At 41.9% G+C, this 16,202-nt stretch overlaps 3 protein-coding genes and 1 long non-coding RNA gene across 8 annotated transcripts; 1 reads left to right on the top strand and 3 right to left on the bottom strand.

The window, feature by feature from the left end:
• Positions 1-128: 128 nt before the first annotated feature.
• On the bottom strand, positions 129-2,632 carry LOC109504604 (uncharacterized; the record flags this gene model as incomplete). The annotated part of the gene is made up of 2 exons (XM_019845065.2): positions 129-1,509; positions 2,373-2,632. Coding segments are annotated over 2 exons (525 nt in total), but the record flags the coding sequence as incomplete, so codon positions are not given.
• Positions 1,811-8,582, bottom strand: Glob1 (globin 1). Of its 3 annotated transcripts, none has more exons than XM_011154331.3 (4): positions 8,534-8,582; positions 6,824-7,008; positions 4,993-5,218; positions 1,811-4,351 (listed from the first exon to the last, which is right to left on the bottom strand). In XM_011154331.3, exons 2-4 carry the CDS (start codon positions 6,982-6,984, stop codon positions 4,220-4,222), a joined length of 519 nt encoding a protein of 172 aa, XP_011152633.1. In that variant the 5' UTR covers positions 6,985-7,008; positions 8,534-8,582; the 3' UTR covers positions 1,811-4,219. The 3 variants fall into 3 exon arrangements, with proteins under 3 accessions (XP_011152633.1, XP_011152631.1, XP_011152632.1); XM_011154329.3 differs by having other exon boundaries at positions 8,379-8,581; XM_011154330.3 differs by lacking the exon at positions 8,534-8,582 and adding an exon at positions 8,475-8,497.
• A 1,285-nt stretch (positions 8,583-9,867) lies between these two features.
• LOC105191138 (uncharacterized) lies at positions 9,868-12,037 on the bottom strand. 2 transcript variants are annotated; one of them, XR_002163112.2, is made up of 4 exons: positions 11,696-12,037; positions 11,482-11,632; positions 11,054-11,415; positions 9,868-10,941 (listed from the first exon to the last, which is right to left on the bottom strand). It is a non-coding gene; the product is annotated as an uncharacterized LOC105191138 (long non-coding RNA). The 2 variants fall into 2 exon arrangements; XR_850426.3 differs by having other exon boundaries at positions 11,482-11,620; positions 11,696-12,036.
• An 853-nt stretch (positions 12,038-12,890) lies between these two features.
• Positions 12,891-16,071, top strand: LOC105191136 (arf-GAP with dual PH domain-containing protein 1). 2 transcript variants are annotated; one of them, XM_025303059.1, is made up of 6 exons: positions 12,891-13,093; positions 13,524-13,749; positions 13,904-14,102; positions 14,259-14,618; positions 14,866-15,088; positions 15,175-16,071. In XM_025303059.1, the coding sequence occupies exons 1-6, from the start codon at positions 12,982-12,984 to the stop codon at positions 15,237-15,239; spliced, it is 1,185 nt and encodes a 394-aa protein (XP_025158844.1). In that variant the 5' UTR covers positions 12,891-12,981; the 3' UTR covers positions 15,240-16,071. The 2 variants fall into 2 exon arrangements, with proteins under 2 accessions (XP_025158844.1, XP_011152625.1); XM_011154323.2 differs by having other exon boundaries at positions 15,172-16,071.
• Positions 16,072-16,202: the final 131 nt, after the last annotated feature.

The raw sequence follows: 16,202 nt of genomic DNA, 5'->3' as shown, positions 1-16,202 counted from the left end.
AAAAGAAAGAGAAAGTGAAAGAGAAAGAGAAAGAGAAAGAGAACGAGAAAGAGAAAGAGAAAGAGAAAGAGAAAGAGAAAGAGAAAGAGAAAGAGAAAGAGAAAGAGAAAGAGAAAGAGAAAGAGAAAGAGAAAGAGAAAGAGATAGAGAATACGTGCTGTGCACGGAGAGGATGCAAGTAACAGAACGTACGTGCCCATGAAATTGCGTTTATGAAATTTCGTGTTGGTGATACGACATGACTCGAAGATGAGAAGCGCTCTAGTCGACTCTCTGGCTGTTACCGATGACGACCAAATCAAGACTTTAATCGAGAATAATCAGCGATATACGACGCGGGAAATAGTAGAGATACTCAATTTATCACATACTACTGTCAACGAGCATTCGCACAAGTTGGGATACGTGAATGGGAATCTCTCGTCTTGATGTCGTCTTGATGCCGCATAATTTGTCTGAAAAAAATATCTAATCGACTGCATTTCTATTTGCAATTTGCGTTACTTAAACGCAACAAAAACGACCCATTTGCGAAACGAATCGTGACGGACGATGAGTTCGTTTATATACGATATACGCGGTTCACAAACGGTCTTGAGGAAAGCGTTTAGAAAAGCCGTTGACCGCTTTAAAGGCTTTAAAGGCTTTAAGAAAAAAAGAAAAAAAAAAGAGAAAAAGGTCAGCGCAGTGTATCTGGTGGGACTAGAAAGATGTCGTGCATTACGTACAACTCCTTTTAAATAATGTGCGGCTTAATTCGGACAAGTACTGTATCCAGCTGGACAGACGGAAAGAAGCCATTGCAGAGAAACGTCTGGAATTGATCAATAAAAAGGGTATTTTATTCCACCAGGCCGCCATACTCTTTTGGCTACGCTTTTGACTTGACCCAACATATTCACCGAGCATCCTTCGCTCCTTCGGATTACTACCTGTTTCGATCCTTGCAGAACTTTCTTAATGGTAAAGCGTTTACTTCTTTAAGGAATCGTAGAAATCACCTTCGACAATTCTTCATTGAAAAGTTAAATTACGCAGCTGCCCGAAAGATGGCAAAAGATTATGGAAAACAACGGCCGTTACATTATTGCTTGAAGCTGTTTTCAAATCTAAATAAACTTGCTCCAATTTTGAGCTAAAAATATGACATTACTTTCCTTCCCCAACCCAATACATGCGAAAATGCCTCATTAAGATGATGCCTCGTTTACTCCTTTTTCTCCTTTTTCTCCTTTTTCTTTACGTTATCGTCGTGTCTGCCTCTTTCGTCTCTTTCGTCTCTGCTTCTTTCTGTAACACTTGTAGCACGCGATCGGCGATTCGTCCTCCTGACGTTCCGGTTTTTCCGGTTGCAACGGCGGCAGAACAATCGGTTCCCCGGCTTCCGTGCCGGTGTCGGTGTGCGTGAAGTTTCGCGACGCAAGATCCCTTTCTCTTTTTTTCCTTTTACGTGACTCTCTCATGCCGGCTCTTTTGCTCCGGCCTTGTTCGACGTCTGAGTAATACTTTCTAAACGTATGTATTTTTGCAGGTATGATCGAGCAGTCTGCGAGTACGAAGAGATCTAAGATCTAAACTAATTAACAGACACAAGCGAAAACAGTGAGTCGCAAGAGATGTTTCTCGTTCACGCGATTATTAACACGTAATGCCATGACGGACACCGAAAACGACTGCTGCGTGAACTATCGTGTCGATGTCTCACTGCATCACGTATGTAATTGTATAATCAGATGCATTGAAAAAATCAGGCGCATGTGCTCGTGCAATCGAGAGAGAGAGAGAGGGGGGGGGGGTAAAACAAGATAAAAAATGTGCAAGTGTCTGCGATTACATTTATTTTACTGTATCTTCAATAAGTCAGTTGTCAGTTAAGATTTTGTGCAATCAAATGAAATCAACGCGATAATCAACGTGTTTGTTGCACAGTTCAGTTCAGCCTCACGCATATGAAAAAGACGAGAAAAATTAATAAAATAAACATAAACAAGTCACGGATCGCACACAGTCGATATTTGAAGAATTAATGGAGAATCTCATAATGTATGACACTATGTTGTGGGTTATTGTCGTACCTTGATGCTAAAAATTATGTAACATTCAATTATCTGTATATATATATATATATATATATATATACACACTTTTTTTTTATAGTCGCTTCTATTGTAGTCGCTCGTGGAAACGAAACGACGGTGAATAATTTCTGTCATCACAAGACAATATACCTGTGTATAGTGTGATACCTCGATATCCCCCACCAACCTTAAAAACCCTCACGCACAAAGGATCAATGGATGTTTCTTTGCGAGGTCGCAAAGTTAGAAGAATAAGACTCTTCGACTCGGAAAATGCTCTCGTCTCATACTAACTCCTGCTTTTTCCTGCCTGTGAGTTTGCCAAGGAGTCTTGCGCATTTATTCCTGACAAACAGCGTGCAGCAACAGGTCAGTAGCACAATCGCAACTGCGATTCCTCCGATAACGTATAACGGCAAGGAGATCGTTTGGCGTCCTGAAACGTCGTATCGTTTACGTTTCAGCAGGATATAAGCGCTTCGCGCAGCTATGCTGCGCCAGTGGCTTTGCAACTGTGTTGTAAGATTTTTTGTTGATGAAACGACTACCAACGATTATTTAATATGTTTGCCAAGCAGTCGCCATTTGTTCCAGCATATTTCTTTCAATACGCTGGATCGCTTACAAGGTTAGAAACACAAAGTTGGAAAAGTGTAAATCGCGTGGAGTTCGGCTTGGCAGAAAATCATACGACATTTGCAGAATGATTTGCAGAACCGCCGACAGCACAGGCGCGAAGCGCCTGCAGCAATAATGCTTTTTCTGCCGAACGTAAAACAATCGTGGCGATATAAATTTTATCGATTTGACATTATTGTTTGGCCAAAGGTCCCTTCTGTCACTCGACTCGCCTGATAAGATAAAAGGGCCGGACGCGTTGGTATTATTCATCTCTCTAGCTTCGTCTCGAAGATCTTCGAAGTGTCACTCCCCCGAGCGTCGTTGTTGTTTCGGCGCAGATATTATGGAATAATATAGAATTAACTATATAAATTAACAATTAACCCGAACCGAAATAGACGACACAAATATCACCGACTGACCGATTGGCACCGATTTTTGGCTAGGTTAAGCGAGGGCGTTCGAGCGGATGCGCGCGCGAGTACGGGTGTAAATAATAAATGTAGTAACAAAACATCAAACACACACCCTCGATTAACTTCACACTCTCTCCCCTAAGCGCCGCTTACTCGCTTAGGGGGAGGGGGGGGGGGGAAATAGCGAAAGAACAAGGTGAACATCTCTGCTTTGAATCGACACTGAACAAATGCTGATTGATAATTAACAGAGCATTTTTACCGAGTGAAAATACGCCGACAAACGTATGCTGTGAGAAAAAGGGCTTTTGGCTCAATCTAGTTGCTCAATGTAGTTTCGTTCTTTCATACTTTTGTGCTGAACATTGAGTGCTGAGGCACTGTATAATTTATGGTCCTTTGGAATGACACGTAAGTGATTGACAAAACAGAGATGAAGAGAAAATTATGTAAATTGTGAAAATGAAACCGTGAAGAAACTAGAAACTAGAAAGAACGAGATAAATGACTGTAGAAAGAAAAGAAACAGGAATTTCTCCATTAAGAGGAAAAGAGGCGAGGTTAAGGGGAGGAAGGCAGGTTTCTTACCTGAACTGTTCGAAAAAATGTTGAAATGACAGACGATAAATTACTTGGAATCTCTATGTTTCTTCCTTTTTCTGTATACGCCGGCGTATTTTTACCACGGTGTATTACTAATTCTTCATAATTCAGCGACAGGGTGCTTCGCACTCTGCAGTCAAAAAGACACGATCACGTAGCAAGGTGCGAGTGTTAGACGCCTTTGAGACGATATATACGAAGATTGTTAAAAAAGAAATAATATATGAGAACTAGTTTCGTCTGTAGTTCGTCGTTACAAGTAAGTAAGTAAGTAAGTGTCGGTATAATTTGGAGAAAACGTAACAAATGTGTTATTCTCTCGTGAAAAGTTAGAGCTTACAAAGTTAAAGCTTACGCTACGGGAAACATTTAGCTACGTAGCATTTTCGAGGCCAAAGACTCAAAAATCTCGGAAAAGTCCGTGACGCGCGCGCGCGCGCGCGCGTCGTGTCTACTTCCTATCGCGACTCCAAAATTGCATCGATACAGCCGTGCGCGATCTTAAACGTTATAAACCTGGCAGAGAATCAGGAACAAGTAGTCGAACATCTTTTTCCATGCCTCCTGCACCTCCTGCGTGTATTGTTTCCCGAAAACGGACGGGATTAGATCCTCCAGTACATACCTCAAGTTCTGGAAAGATAATTTATAGTTCTTATTCACGACGTGGTGGATCGGTGTATGTACTGTATATGCACGTATATATTGACCCGTTGCCTTAAAATAAGTGCCTTCTCAACAGCGTCCGTCTAAACAGCGAGAGATAGAAGGAAGAGCTTTTACCAATCTTCCGTCCAATTCTTTCGTATATTTCCAATCGGAATGATGGGAGTGCGAGACGGTGAGAGAGAACCGTCCAACCTTTTCGAGAGCGTTAAGCCTTAACAAAGCTTTTGAACAAAGAATTGATGGACTTTGGTCTGCCGCTACCTAGACGGATAACAAGAGCCGGTGAAGCGTCACGCCGTGTACGACATGTCAAATCGTCGCACGTATAAAAGTATAAAAGGTACGGTCCTTATTTTAAACATATAGCTCTTTGCACATGCGTTACACATGACAATACCAGCGATATGTGCTTTGCACAGTGCATATCAGTATGAATTTATATTATTATAACAGATGATTATGTTTATTCTAGATATTACGCATGTTGATATTATTTAATTTATATAATACCAACTCTGTCATTGTCATTGTTGACTGAATTGTGTAGCGTTCGACGCGATAACGGCCGTGATAAGAAAGATATACGATAAGAAGAATTTAGTTACTTGAAAATGCTCTCGAGTTTGACCGCGATTCTTGTGCCTCTCGGCAAGATTGATCAGACTCGCCTCCATCAGCTCTGGATTGTGGATATGATCGATAACGTTGCTCAAGCCTGCGATAACACTGACACAATGTGCCTGAAACTTTTTATTTTTCGATAGTTCTTCGAAGGGTATGCCCTTAAACGATTTGAATTGGTCTTGGTATTCCGGGTATCGCGTGAAAAAGCTGTAAAGAAATTCAAATAATATCTGTTTCAAATCATATTTGTACTAAGGTGCGTGATATTTTATCGAATAGTTTGTTAGATGGATTTACGGCAGAAAGAAAGAAAGAAAGAAGGAAAGGAAATAGAGAAGAGAAAATTGTGTGTCTTCTATCCTATACTGCCGAGATATCAGCGCGAGATATCGAGTGCGAAAGCACTGAGGCGTGCTCTCCCCTCCTGTAAATGACTTTATGCAAATACAAAGAATTGCAATTTCGCAAAAGTGTCCGCTAAAAGCGAACCATCTGTCGAAGAGATAATAAAGATATCGCCATACACGTGGAATCGCAAGAGTGAACTTTTTTTCTGCACTGAAGCCATCATATATGCAGTGGATTCTCAAGCGATACCATTGAACATTTCAGTCGATTAGAATGAATTTGATCAATACCGCGCGTAACGCGTTATCGCGCGTTATCGTTGATGACCGATGATGACCTCGCGATATCCACTCGGGGAAACGAGTTAGATAAAAGAAAGACGCTTTACTTACGAGTGCTTTACTCCGATTTACCGAGTTTAAAATTTCGCCCGCAGCGCAGTGGGCGATATTAATTGTTTTCAAACTTACATATCCCGGATATGTAAGTTTAGTTAACAACACGGCTTTGGCGAGATGGCGTAATGACGCGACGACGCTAATCACGTCGCTGAGTAAGTGTTGACAAAGCCAGCGTTGAAATTTTCATAACGCGCGCATCCTGCCGTGACTTTTGCGACGCGGCGCGCATCGCAAATGTAAGCGCGAATGGTTTTCGCGGGAAGAAACGCGAGCGCGTTTGCCGATGAGCGGCCGCAAACGTGACGCGGGTTCTCGACGACGCGGCTTGTACGTATAAATGTATAAATGATTGTGTATCGACGGTTCGTTAGATAAATAATCAGTCGGTCAGAATGAATCAGGCGGAAGAGCCTTGAGAAGCAGGCGCTCTCTCTCTCTCTCTCTCTCTCTCTCTCTCTCTCTCTCTCTCTCTCTCTCCTACGTACGTAATAAAAGAAGAAAATGGCTTGTCTCTCTCGCGAAAATTATATAGCGCGCGTTAATGATAGAGTTATATTATTAGAGAGTTATTCAGAATGATTAGAATGAGTTTCACCTTGCGATTTTCGCCGATGAAAATCGCCAAAGTACAAAGTCAAAGAGTGCAAAGAGAGTTTCGCGCGTAATTTGCACCAGTCAGATTTACACTAAGACAACAGCAGAGTGTCTTGTGTTTGTGAGTTACCTAAAATTGTATGTTGCAACCAGATTATAGCCAGAGAAGAGTCGTCTTATCGCAGGGAATTAATTGTACTCTTTAATGTTATTAATTGCGATAATAATCTTTATATGCATGCGTCGCTAATGTTGTTTCTGGCAGAACAGCAAAATAAAGACGGCGGTCGGCGCCGAAAGTAACTATAAATTGCAGTGAAATCAAGCACGCTCTTGCGGCAGCGATGACGGCTTCGCTGTCACCTTCGCTGTCGTCTTCGATTTGTCGTCACCGGGATCCTACGTGTCTTATTGCATCGCGTATTGCGCGAATAAGCGAGATTAATAGAGAGATATTGGATCGACTCACGCGTTCATAATGGCGAGTCCGGACGACACGTCGTCTTTGCGAACAATGGCCCATGTGTTCTGCACCAATTTCTTTTGTTTCTCGCTCATGCCGGTCTTCTCGTCCAATTCACCACCATGGCCCTCCGTCAAGTATTTATACAGCGAACGGACGAACGACATATTTTCGACGCGACAGATTCCAATCTGCGCAAAAGTAGAAGTAGATTGGATAATTGCGCTTCGCGCATAGATTTCTATGTAGGATCTTCGCTAATGAAAAACTCTCGTGCCTCGTTAACGGATCTCGTGAACTTTGGTCGCGAAGCGGACGCGTGAAAAAACGAATGCAGCATTTTTTCTTTTCTCTTTTTTTTTTTTTTCTTTATTTCAATCTAATGACCGGCTTCACGGAGTGAAGCGAGAAACGAATGACGATCGATCGACAAGTTTGGTTAGAATGCCGTGTTTCTCGTGATACCGTTGCATCTCATTAAGCAACGTACGTAATTAATTGCAACTGAAAAATTGATTGTGACAGCCGATTGTAGAACAAGGAGAAACAAGGAGATATAAATGAAAGAAATATATGCCTTTCTTTACCGTCTTTATCATTAGAGCAACTCGATTGTCTCATTTTAGTTTAGTCTAGTTGCGCAATCAATGGATTAGTAAGCATGGCAGAGCCGATGTAATATATGATGAAATTAATAATCTTTAATGCGCGAGAGATAATTTCTTTTGACCAAACGCGCGCGAGACAAGCGCGCGTTTCGAAGAACGGTAACATCCCCTAAGTCTCATCGTTTTCCCGACTGTAAATTGTTTCTCAAGTAAATATATATCTGTGAACGGATACCACCGGTGCGCGCAAGTGTGAACGTACCGTTGAAAAAATACACGAAAGAAATACCACGTTGCATTCTCCGCGCTCTATGTAAATATTTAAAGAACGCATATACGCGCCAGGACACGCCGTGTATACTAAATGCATATAATCCGTTTTATGCGGTTATAAAAGTCGACGATATACGATACATCTTTTTCGAAAGAAAGATATCCCCATTTACACGTGTAAAATCTCAAGATGCGCTCTGCGTTCAACGAATAGCGAATCTCTCTTCGTATTCTTTGAGTTGCCGTTGCCATGCCGTGAGCAAGCAGTTCTTGCAAGTGTTCTTGCATTTTCCACAGTGTCCACAGTGAGACAAAAGTGAGCGTATTAACAAAATGAAATCTAATGAAATCGAGACGGAACGGTCAGTGAAGAATGGGCAGAGGAGAAGAGACGGAAGAGAGGAGGTGGAGAAAAGGGTGCACGGTGCAACGTCAAAATGAAAAGAGCAGCAAAAAGAAAAGAGAGATCATATGTCGGTGCATTTGCATAGTATGATTCTGGCGATGTTAATTCGCTCGCATATACTATAATCGCGTCGCATTTTCGCGCGATTTTCGCGCGGGGATGTTCAGTCCCGCGATTAACTCTGGAATGGATGTACACGCGCGCGCGCGCGCGCGCGCGCGCGAAGAAAAGAGGCAAACGCAGATGGAAGTTGAACAAGCGAAGACGGCGGTACCAGGCGACGCGGGCGCGAAGAAGAAAAACGGAGCAGCACTCCGCCGGCGGGGAGACGACGCTTAAACCACGAGCAACCACGGACAACACGACTGACACAATGACTAGCGCTGACTGCCGCCGCTTTGCTTCTCTCCTCGAATCGCCTTCAATTACTCTGTAATTCAGTATGATATGTCACGTGCCACGCGTGCACACACACACACTCGCCGATTGGACTCAGCAGCGACTGCCGCCGCCGCCGCCGCCGCCGCCGCCGTTGCAGCCGGTCGCAACTATTTCAGCAATCGAATCCTCCCCACTCCGTTCCGTCGAAGGAGATGATAAAAAATCTTGCATCGCGTTCGTCATCAGGGCGTACCCCAGAGAGAGGTACGCGTCGTTAAATTTAATTTTAACCTCAACCCATACAACGCAGATGCCGGATCCCGAGCGTATCGCAACACACGTACATTGCGTATATTCCATTAATAATATCCGAAAAGAAAGCTACGAAGAAGCTACGATACTCGGAGAATGTTCCCATATTCGCATCCGACGCCTACAAGCTCACTACCCCCGAGAAAACAGGAACTTGTTGTGAAATCCATATGGTTTTGTGGATTCCACGTGAATGCAACGCGAAGTCGTTTTTCTACGGTATATACTCGGGACATTATTTCCTGTTATATTACAAGTATATCGTCAGATTATTTTATAGTCGCATTACCAATATCTGCCAAAAATATCGTTTACGAGGAGATGCCGCAACCTGTTACAAAATAGATTTCCGAGCGAGACGTATGTCTCGATACCTCGATAACTCGTACGTATAGAATAGAGACCCTAGAGGAATGAATGAATGGGCCTTCGTTTACGAGAGATCGTTTACGAAGCAGTTTAGGCTGACGGAACTGCACCGACCGAGAACAAGACCGAGAAAGGTGTACCACTAACGTGACCGCAGCGTATCTGACGAGAAGACCATCGAACGATCGATATGTTGACGAACGAATTTTTAGTGAACGTTACATACATTGCGGAGGGGCTTGCCCGTGTGCACGAAGGTGCATGTCGCAATGGCTATTAATTTCCGAGGAAATTTGCTTTAAAGTTATACGCGCCACATAATATACACGGACCGTTGAATCAACTTTTGGGGACGCCCAACGGGGTGCCCAGGACGCATGACGCAGCGGTTAACGTTTGTGACGCGTTGTGCGCGCTGCCAATTCGAGTCTCAGTAATTTGTATTTTTTTTTCTTTTTTTTTATCAAAATAACAAAATAACAGTTTGTTTCGTATCCCATGTTGTTAGTCCCATTGTCTTGCATTGTCTTACTAATATTTCGATGGAAACTTTGTGCTTTCAATTCTTCTCGTTGAGTTCTTCAATTCAAACCGAAGCCTAACGGATAAATCCTACGTATGAGTATATAGTGAGATATTACTAATTATTCCATTTTTAATTTCTACTTAAGTTCTATAATGGGAAAATAAAACGAGATGAGTATTAATGGAGGATATTTATATCTTATTTTACGCAAATCATTACCTATATTACACTACAAAATCCTCTTTATTAATTGAACTGAATTAATTGAATTTCAGATATTTATCATAAAAACAAGAAAAACATAAAATTCTAAAATACATACTAAGCGCATTTTATAAAAGCAAGCGTTTAGCGTTACAGGCGTTACATGGTGTTTTTAGAAGCAACACCGGAAAACACCGGAAATCGTTTACATTCGAAAAGATATTTCCCTTCCCTTCGTCAATTTTGCGGAAAATCATTCATTTTATATTAATTGATGCAAAATTAAAGAGTGTACTTTGATCGCATCTTCCCTCGGAGCAATTTATCTCTGATTCTTCAACAACGCGGGAGCAATTTTTAACAAAAATCTCTTTGCCCTCTTCACGAATCAAGGACTAAAACTTTAAACTAGTAAAAAATTATTTTTTCTACACAGAGAAACAGAACAATTTTCAAAAATGATTCGTAATGATTCCTTTCCCTAAATTTGGCACATTTTGTACAACAATGTAACAACAATGTTTTCACTTAAATTTGTTGCTTCTCAACTCAACTACTTTCTTTTGGTGCGATTTTGGAGCGCAATTTTCCAGACGGTTCTCGCACACACAAGAAGATAAATAGAAGAATCTTTTCCGATGCAGTCGGCGCGTACTGTAAACTGCCGTGTAAAAACGAATAATATTACTTAAATTTTTACTTCAAATGTTTTATCATCACAGTTTTTGATCTTTGCTGATCGGCGAACAATCTATTATACGTCGATTGACAACCAATTTGATCTACGTATATCAATTACAAAATCATGGTCGCAATTACAAGTGAGTGTTTTCGTTTGCACTCGAAATGTTTTTGTAGCTGCTAATGCTTCCTCTATTCTAGCGAATAGAGAGCTCTGGAGCTTATATATTTCGTCATTTCTTCTCACTTGATCTTGTGTCTTTTTCTTCAATCTTTCCGTCCACCATAGCCGAAACTAAAGTTTTCGGACAAGAAAGAGAAACTTGCACTTTGTTGCCCACTGTTATAATGTCCTCATCAATATCTAAAAATAAGTAGAACTGATTGTTTCAGATGTTTTTCCGTTAGACTATATTCGTTACGCTATATTCTTCTTTTCTTTATTTTCATCGTTTACAAAAATTTTGATACTTTACCTGTTGCATCCTCGCTTCCTAGCTTCTATTCTATATATACAATTCTACAATATACATAAATCAGCATCATATGTCTCGTGATTGATGGTCTTCCATCTATCAAGGTGCGTTCCTCCACACTTTACATCTTCTTTTCATCCGTTTTCTTTTTTGTTCAAACGAGCCGCTCCATGCGTCTGCATATTCTTAAAATTCCATTTTAGATGTTATGCTGCTGCTGCTACAGCGACTTTCTTTGTATGCCACAAAAGAGTATACAATCGAGAAGGTTTGGTGCAGGTAAATTCTTCTGCGACATAATCATCGTCATCGTCCGGTGCAACGCAAACAAAGTAACAGTTTGCTTTTATTTATTTTATTCACTGAAAAATCAAATAAATAATATTGACGTAAATAAAAACCTTACCTCTTACGATTGATATTCTTACGATTGATCAATCTCGTCAGAAATAATAATAATTGACGATCCTCAATTATTTTTCTTTCTCCCAGCGTTCAATCAACTATTTCGTTGTAAAATTTCTTTCCCATTTTCCCACGCGAAGGAAGAAGAGGGAATCTGGAAGCCTGGAGGTGTATCTGTTAGAAGATTTACATTTTGCACTAAAGCTTCACAATGTTTTAGCGCGTTAGTAACTTTACCCTTAAATCTCTCGTCAAATTCCATAATGTAGTTTCTTTCACAGTAACGCTTCTTTCATTTCACTCTCACAGGAACACTGCTGGACAAGAGACGTGAAACTGAATAAGAGACCGAAGCCCCCACTCTTTCTTATAAAAGCAGGTACCTGCAATACCGCGGTCTTTCGGCCTAGGATTTATTGTTAGGCTTCGAGAGTTCGAGAGTTAGGGTCGAGAATTCGAGCGAGGAACCGAACACAAAAATTAAAGCAGGTCGAAACTTCTGGTCTCAACAAGTTTCCCACCAAAGTTTCTCATCTCAAAAGTATTACAGCGTAAAACTACGTTAAAAACATTGGATATAAAATAAAAGGGCATTTAAAACTGGCTGCGAAAAAAAAGAAAAAATTGATTAATAATAGAATAATTAATAATGTCACTAATAAAATATATTTATTAAAAGTATGAAGATTAATTACGTAATGAAACATTTATCATTACTTGATTGAAAGAAAGAAATAAACAAAGCAGCGAGACATCCGAAACCGAATCCGAAATGGCAATAACATACGAATCGCAAACGCTAACCGTTGCGCCACACCGAACGACTCGAAAATTGATTCAACGGGTTGAATTATTGCGCTCGTGTAATTTCAAACTTGATTTTCTTGCAAACTAATGCCCGTCGCGACATATCCGTTAATTTGTAATTTGTACACGGAGGTAATCTCTCTACAATGTGTCTAATATATCTGACATTCATGAAAATCCGTTATTAACAGATTAACAATCTGACGGTGAATACTTGGTGAATATCGTATATACCGAAGTATCACGGACGCGAACCATGCGCCGCTGTCCGACGCAATCGAGTTGACGTAGTTGACGTTCATATTCTCGCCGCAGGCGGCGTATTATGATGACCTTTGTTACTTTCGCCGCTCTCTCAGGCTTCTCTCTGCTTTTATAAACTGCATTTCTTTCATGAAATAATTTACGCGCGTTAATAAGTGACTGAATAAATATCTAATGACAAATCGTATTATACACATAAACTTTCATTCTTTGCTCGTAACACGAGCAAACGAGCAGAGTCGAAGGACTTTTGCGAGTTGCTGGCTTTTATTAGCGACACGTAAAAATCGATTCGACCCAAAAGACCGCAGCGATTGGCTGATACGATGCGACTCGAGATTATTCTTCACGTCACCGCATCATGCACGCGGCAACGGCGGCGGCGGCGGCGGCGGCGGCCGCCGTCAAAAGGGAAACGCCGCGTACGTACATACATACGTCGTCCACGGTGTATGAACATCGTCGTTTGTCAATGTTTTAAGATGGCGGACGCGAACGAGAAGTTGTTGGCGGAACTCCTGAAAAAGCCTGGGAATAACGTGTGCGCGGATTGTGGGGCCAAGAGTGAGTGCGTTCCGTAAGAAAAAGGTTCCGTTCGCCGTCCAGCCGTCGCGAACGAGCGAACGGCGTACACGCCGCCGCGACGCGCGCGATTTTAACCTCTCAGCAACACCGCCGCGTGACGTCCAACTCCGACGTCATCCGGAATGTTTGTTTTTATCGCGACATTAAGTATTGCGATTATGTGTATAACGCAAAGTATAGCGCGCAGTCGGCCGATCCCGCCGCGGACGCAAACGTCCAACGTTGCTTCGCGTTATCGTGACCGCAATTGCACGTCGAAAGGCACGTCGTCTGTCAAAGTGACAGCAAACGCCTCGTTTTCGCCGACGACTGAGCCAACGTTGTTGAGTTTTTTCTCCGTCGCGCACACGGCGGCTACGATAATCGCCACGATCAGACTGACCGCCGCGATATCCACGTCACGTTTCAGATCCGGAATGGGCGTCTTACAACATAGGTATATTCGTCTGCAAAAGATGCGCCGGTGTGCACAGATCTATGGGAGCACATATCTCGAAGGTGAAGCACTTGAAGTTGGATAGGTGGGAGGACTCTCAGGTGAATAGAATGAGGGAAGTGGGTAACGCCGCGGCTAGACTGCACTACGAAGAGCGCGTACCCTCGTGCTATCGTAGACCAAGCCCAGATGCCCCGCAGTAAGTTATCAGACATTTGTGTGGTTTTCCCTGTTCCATCAGTCATGAAGGACGATACACACGTATCAGCCTTATCAGCTAGCTACCTCAGGTAGCTATTATGATAGCATCATATTCTCGCACATTCAAACGATTAATTCTCGATTGTCGTTAGAGTTTTGGTCGAACAGTGGATAAGAGCAAAATATGAGAGGGAGGAATTTTGCCATCCCGAAAGACAGAATCACTATGTGTCAGGTTTTATGGAAGGATTCCTGATGAAGCGCGGCAAGGAGGACTCGCGTTATCATCCGCGAAAATTCGTGCTCAGCGAGGCGGAGGATACCCTCAAGTATCACGTTAAAGAGAACAAGGTACCTTGGCAGGAGAAACGCCAAACAATTCTGTTCTGAGCTGTGTCGTATAAGTAGGAGATATATATATATATATATATATAATTTTATATACATATATATATATATATATATATACACACATATCGATAATATTGTCGCACAATTTATCCCAAGGAACCCAAAGCCATCTTGAGGATATCAGAGTTAAACGTGGCATTTGTACCGACCAAGACTGGTAATCAAAACAGTCTTCAGCTATCCTTCATGAAAGACGGCACCACGAGACATATCTATGTGTACCACGAAGATCCGGAAGTGATCACAAATTGGTATCTCGCGATCAGATGCGCAAAGTTGCACCGTCTGCAAGTGGCGTATCCAGGCGCGAATGAGAACGAATTGTTGTCACAGCTAACGAGGGACTTTCCACGCGAGGGTTTCCTGTGGAAAACAGGCCCTAGGCATACAGATGCTTATAAGAAGAGATGGTTCACATTGGATGGCAGAAAACTTATGTATCACGATGATCCCATGGTTTGTACATATCCAAACAGCACAGACGTGAACTAAAAGATATCTCGGGGAATAAAAAGGAGGATAGGTGGAGTGTGTTTCTGGAATGTTTTAGATACATTTCTCAAAAGTTTACCTAGGCACCTATTTCGAATCTTACTTTTCGCACAAAATGAACGGAATCCTAAACTAAACGCTTCATAAGCTCTATAATAAGACGTTTCTTCTTTATACGTACGGAACTGACTGACTATTCTCTTGTATGCAGGACGCGCATCCAAAGGGTGAAATTTTCTTAGGACACGGTTCCGAGGGTTTCGCGGTGAAAACGGGCGTACCGCCAGGCGCGAGGGACCAAGGATTCTCGTTCACTCTCGAGACACCCGATAGGACCTATTTGCTCTCTGCGCAAAGCGACGACGACAGGTCGCAGTGGATCAATGTGATCCAAAAAGTAATTGATAAGCCACTAACGCCACAGGATGCGAGCGGTAAGCGAAGTTGTAGCGCGTGTATAAAGCGCCTAGCTGGGATTTGTGAGAACGAACGAAACACGTTGGTTTCTATTTTACAGTAGCGGCGAGACTCGTAAGAAAACGCACAGCCAGTGGCTCGATGAATATATTTTCGTCTACGAGATAGGGCTGGATTCCTCTTAGACGTCTTTCTTAATTCTCGTTCACCGGTAATATCGTACGATCGAATCGTATATTGTCGATGATTATATATGTGTATATATATATGTGTGTGTGTGTGTGTGTGCGTGTGTGTGTGTGTGTGTGTGTGTGTGTGTGTGTATGTATGTATGTATATATGTACATATATAGAGAGAAAAATATATGACTCAGCACACACGTGCGTGATGCTCACGGCTATACCTAGGGCTATTATTTACTCACCCAAGTACTATTGCCGTTGAGTCATATATTTGCTCACATACCTGCGCACGGTAATGTAGCTTACGTAGAATAACGCATAAGACTGCTCGAAGATTGTTGATGCGGATGAAAAAACAAAAGTGGAAACTGCAAGCACACCCGCGCTCCTCAATGACATGATTTTGCGTTACGAAGATGCTTGTGTGTGTCACTTTACTGTCTAAATCGTGTCTTTAGGCAGTATTGTAACAATATTATATAAGGGATTTTTACTTAGAAATAACGTTGACAGCGCGATAGAGCATTGTCTCTGACAATGTAATGTTCGGAGCGCCGACCGAGGAAACTCTATTCCAGAAAATTAATTTAATCTATCGACGAAACGATCTATCGAACTAGCTAGGCTGGTTTAGAATAGATAACTTTTCAAAGATTATCTGTCAATGATAATTTGCAGTATTTTGTTCTTCTATTCTTTTTCATTTTTTCTCTCTCTCTCTCTCTCCCCCCCCCTTCTCTCTTTTTCTTAGCCTCAGTTGATTCATTGAAACTTCCACGATCGATGTAAGAACGCAAAAGTGATAGCGACACACTGTACATAAACAATAAATTTTGAGGGCCTATCACTTCTCTATTATTTTCTCAGAAGAAAGAGATGATGTCGAATAATGTGTGCAACACATGAGTATATCTCGCTCAGTGTCTATGGACAAAGCTGAATTATAAG

Source organism: Harpegnathos saltator, unplaced genomic scaffold, assembly GCF_003227715.2.
Source record: "Harpegnathos saltator strain DR-91 unplaced genomic scaffold, Hsal_v8.6 scaffold53, whole genome shotgun sequence".
Lineage (NCBI taxonomy): Eukaryota > Metazoa > Arthropoda > Insecta > Hymenoptera > Formicidae > Harpegnathos > Harpegnathos saltator.
This window is presented reverse-complemented; position numbering and strand designations above follow the sequence as displayed.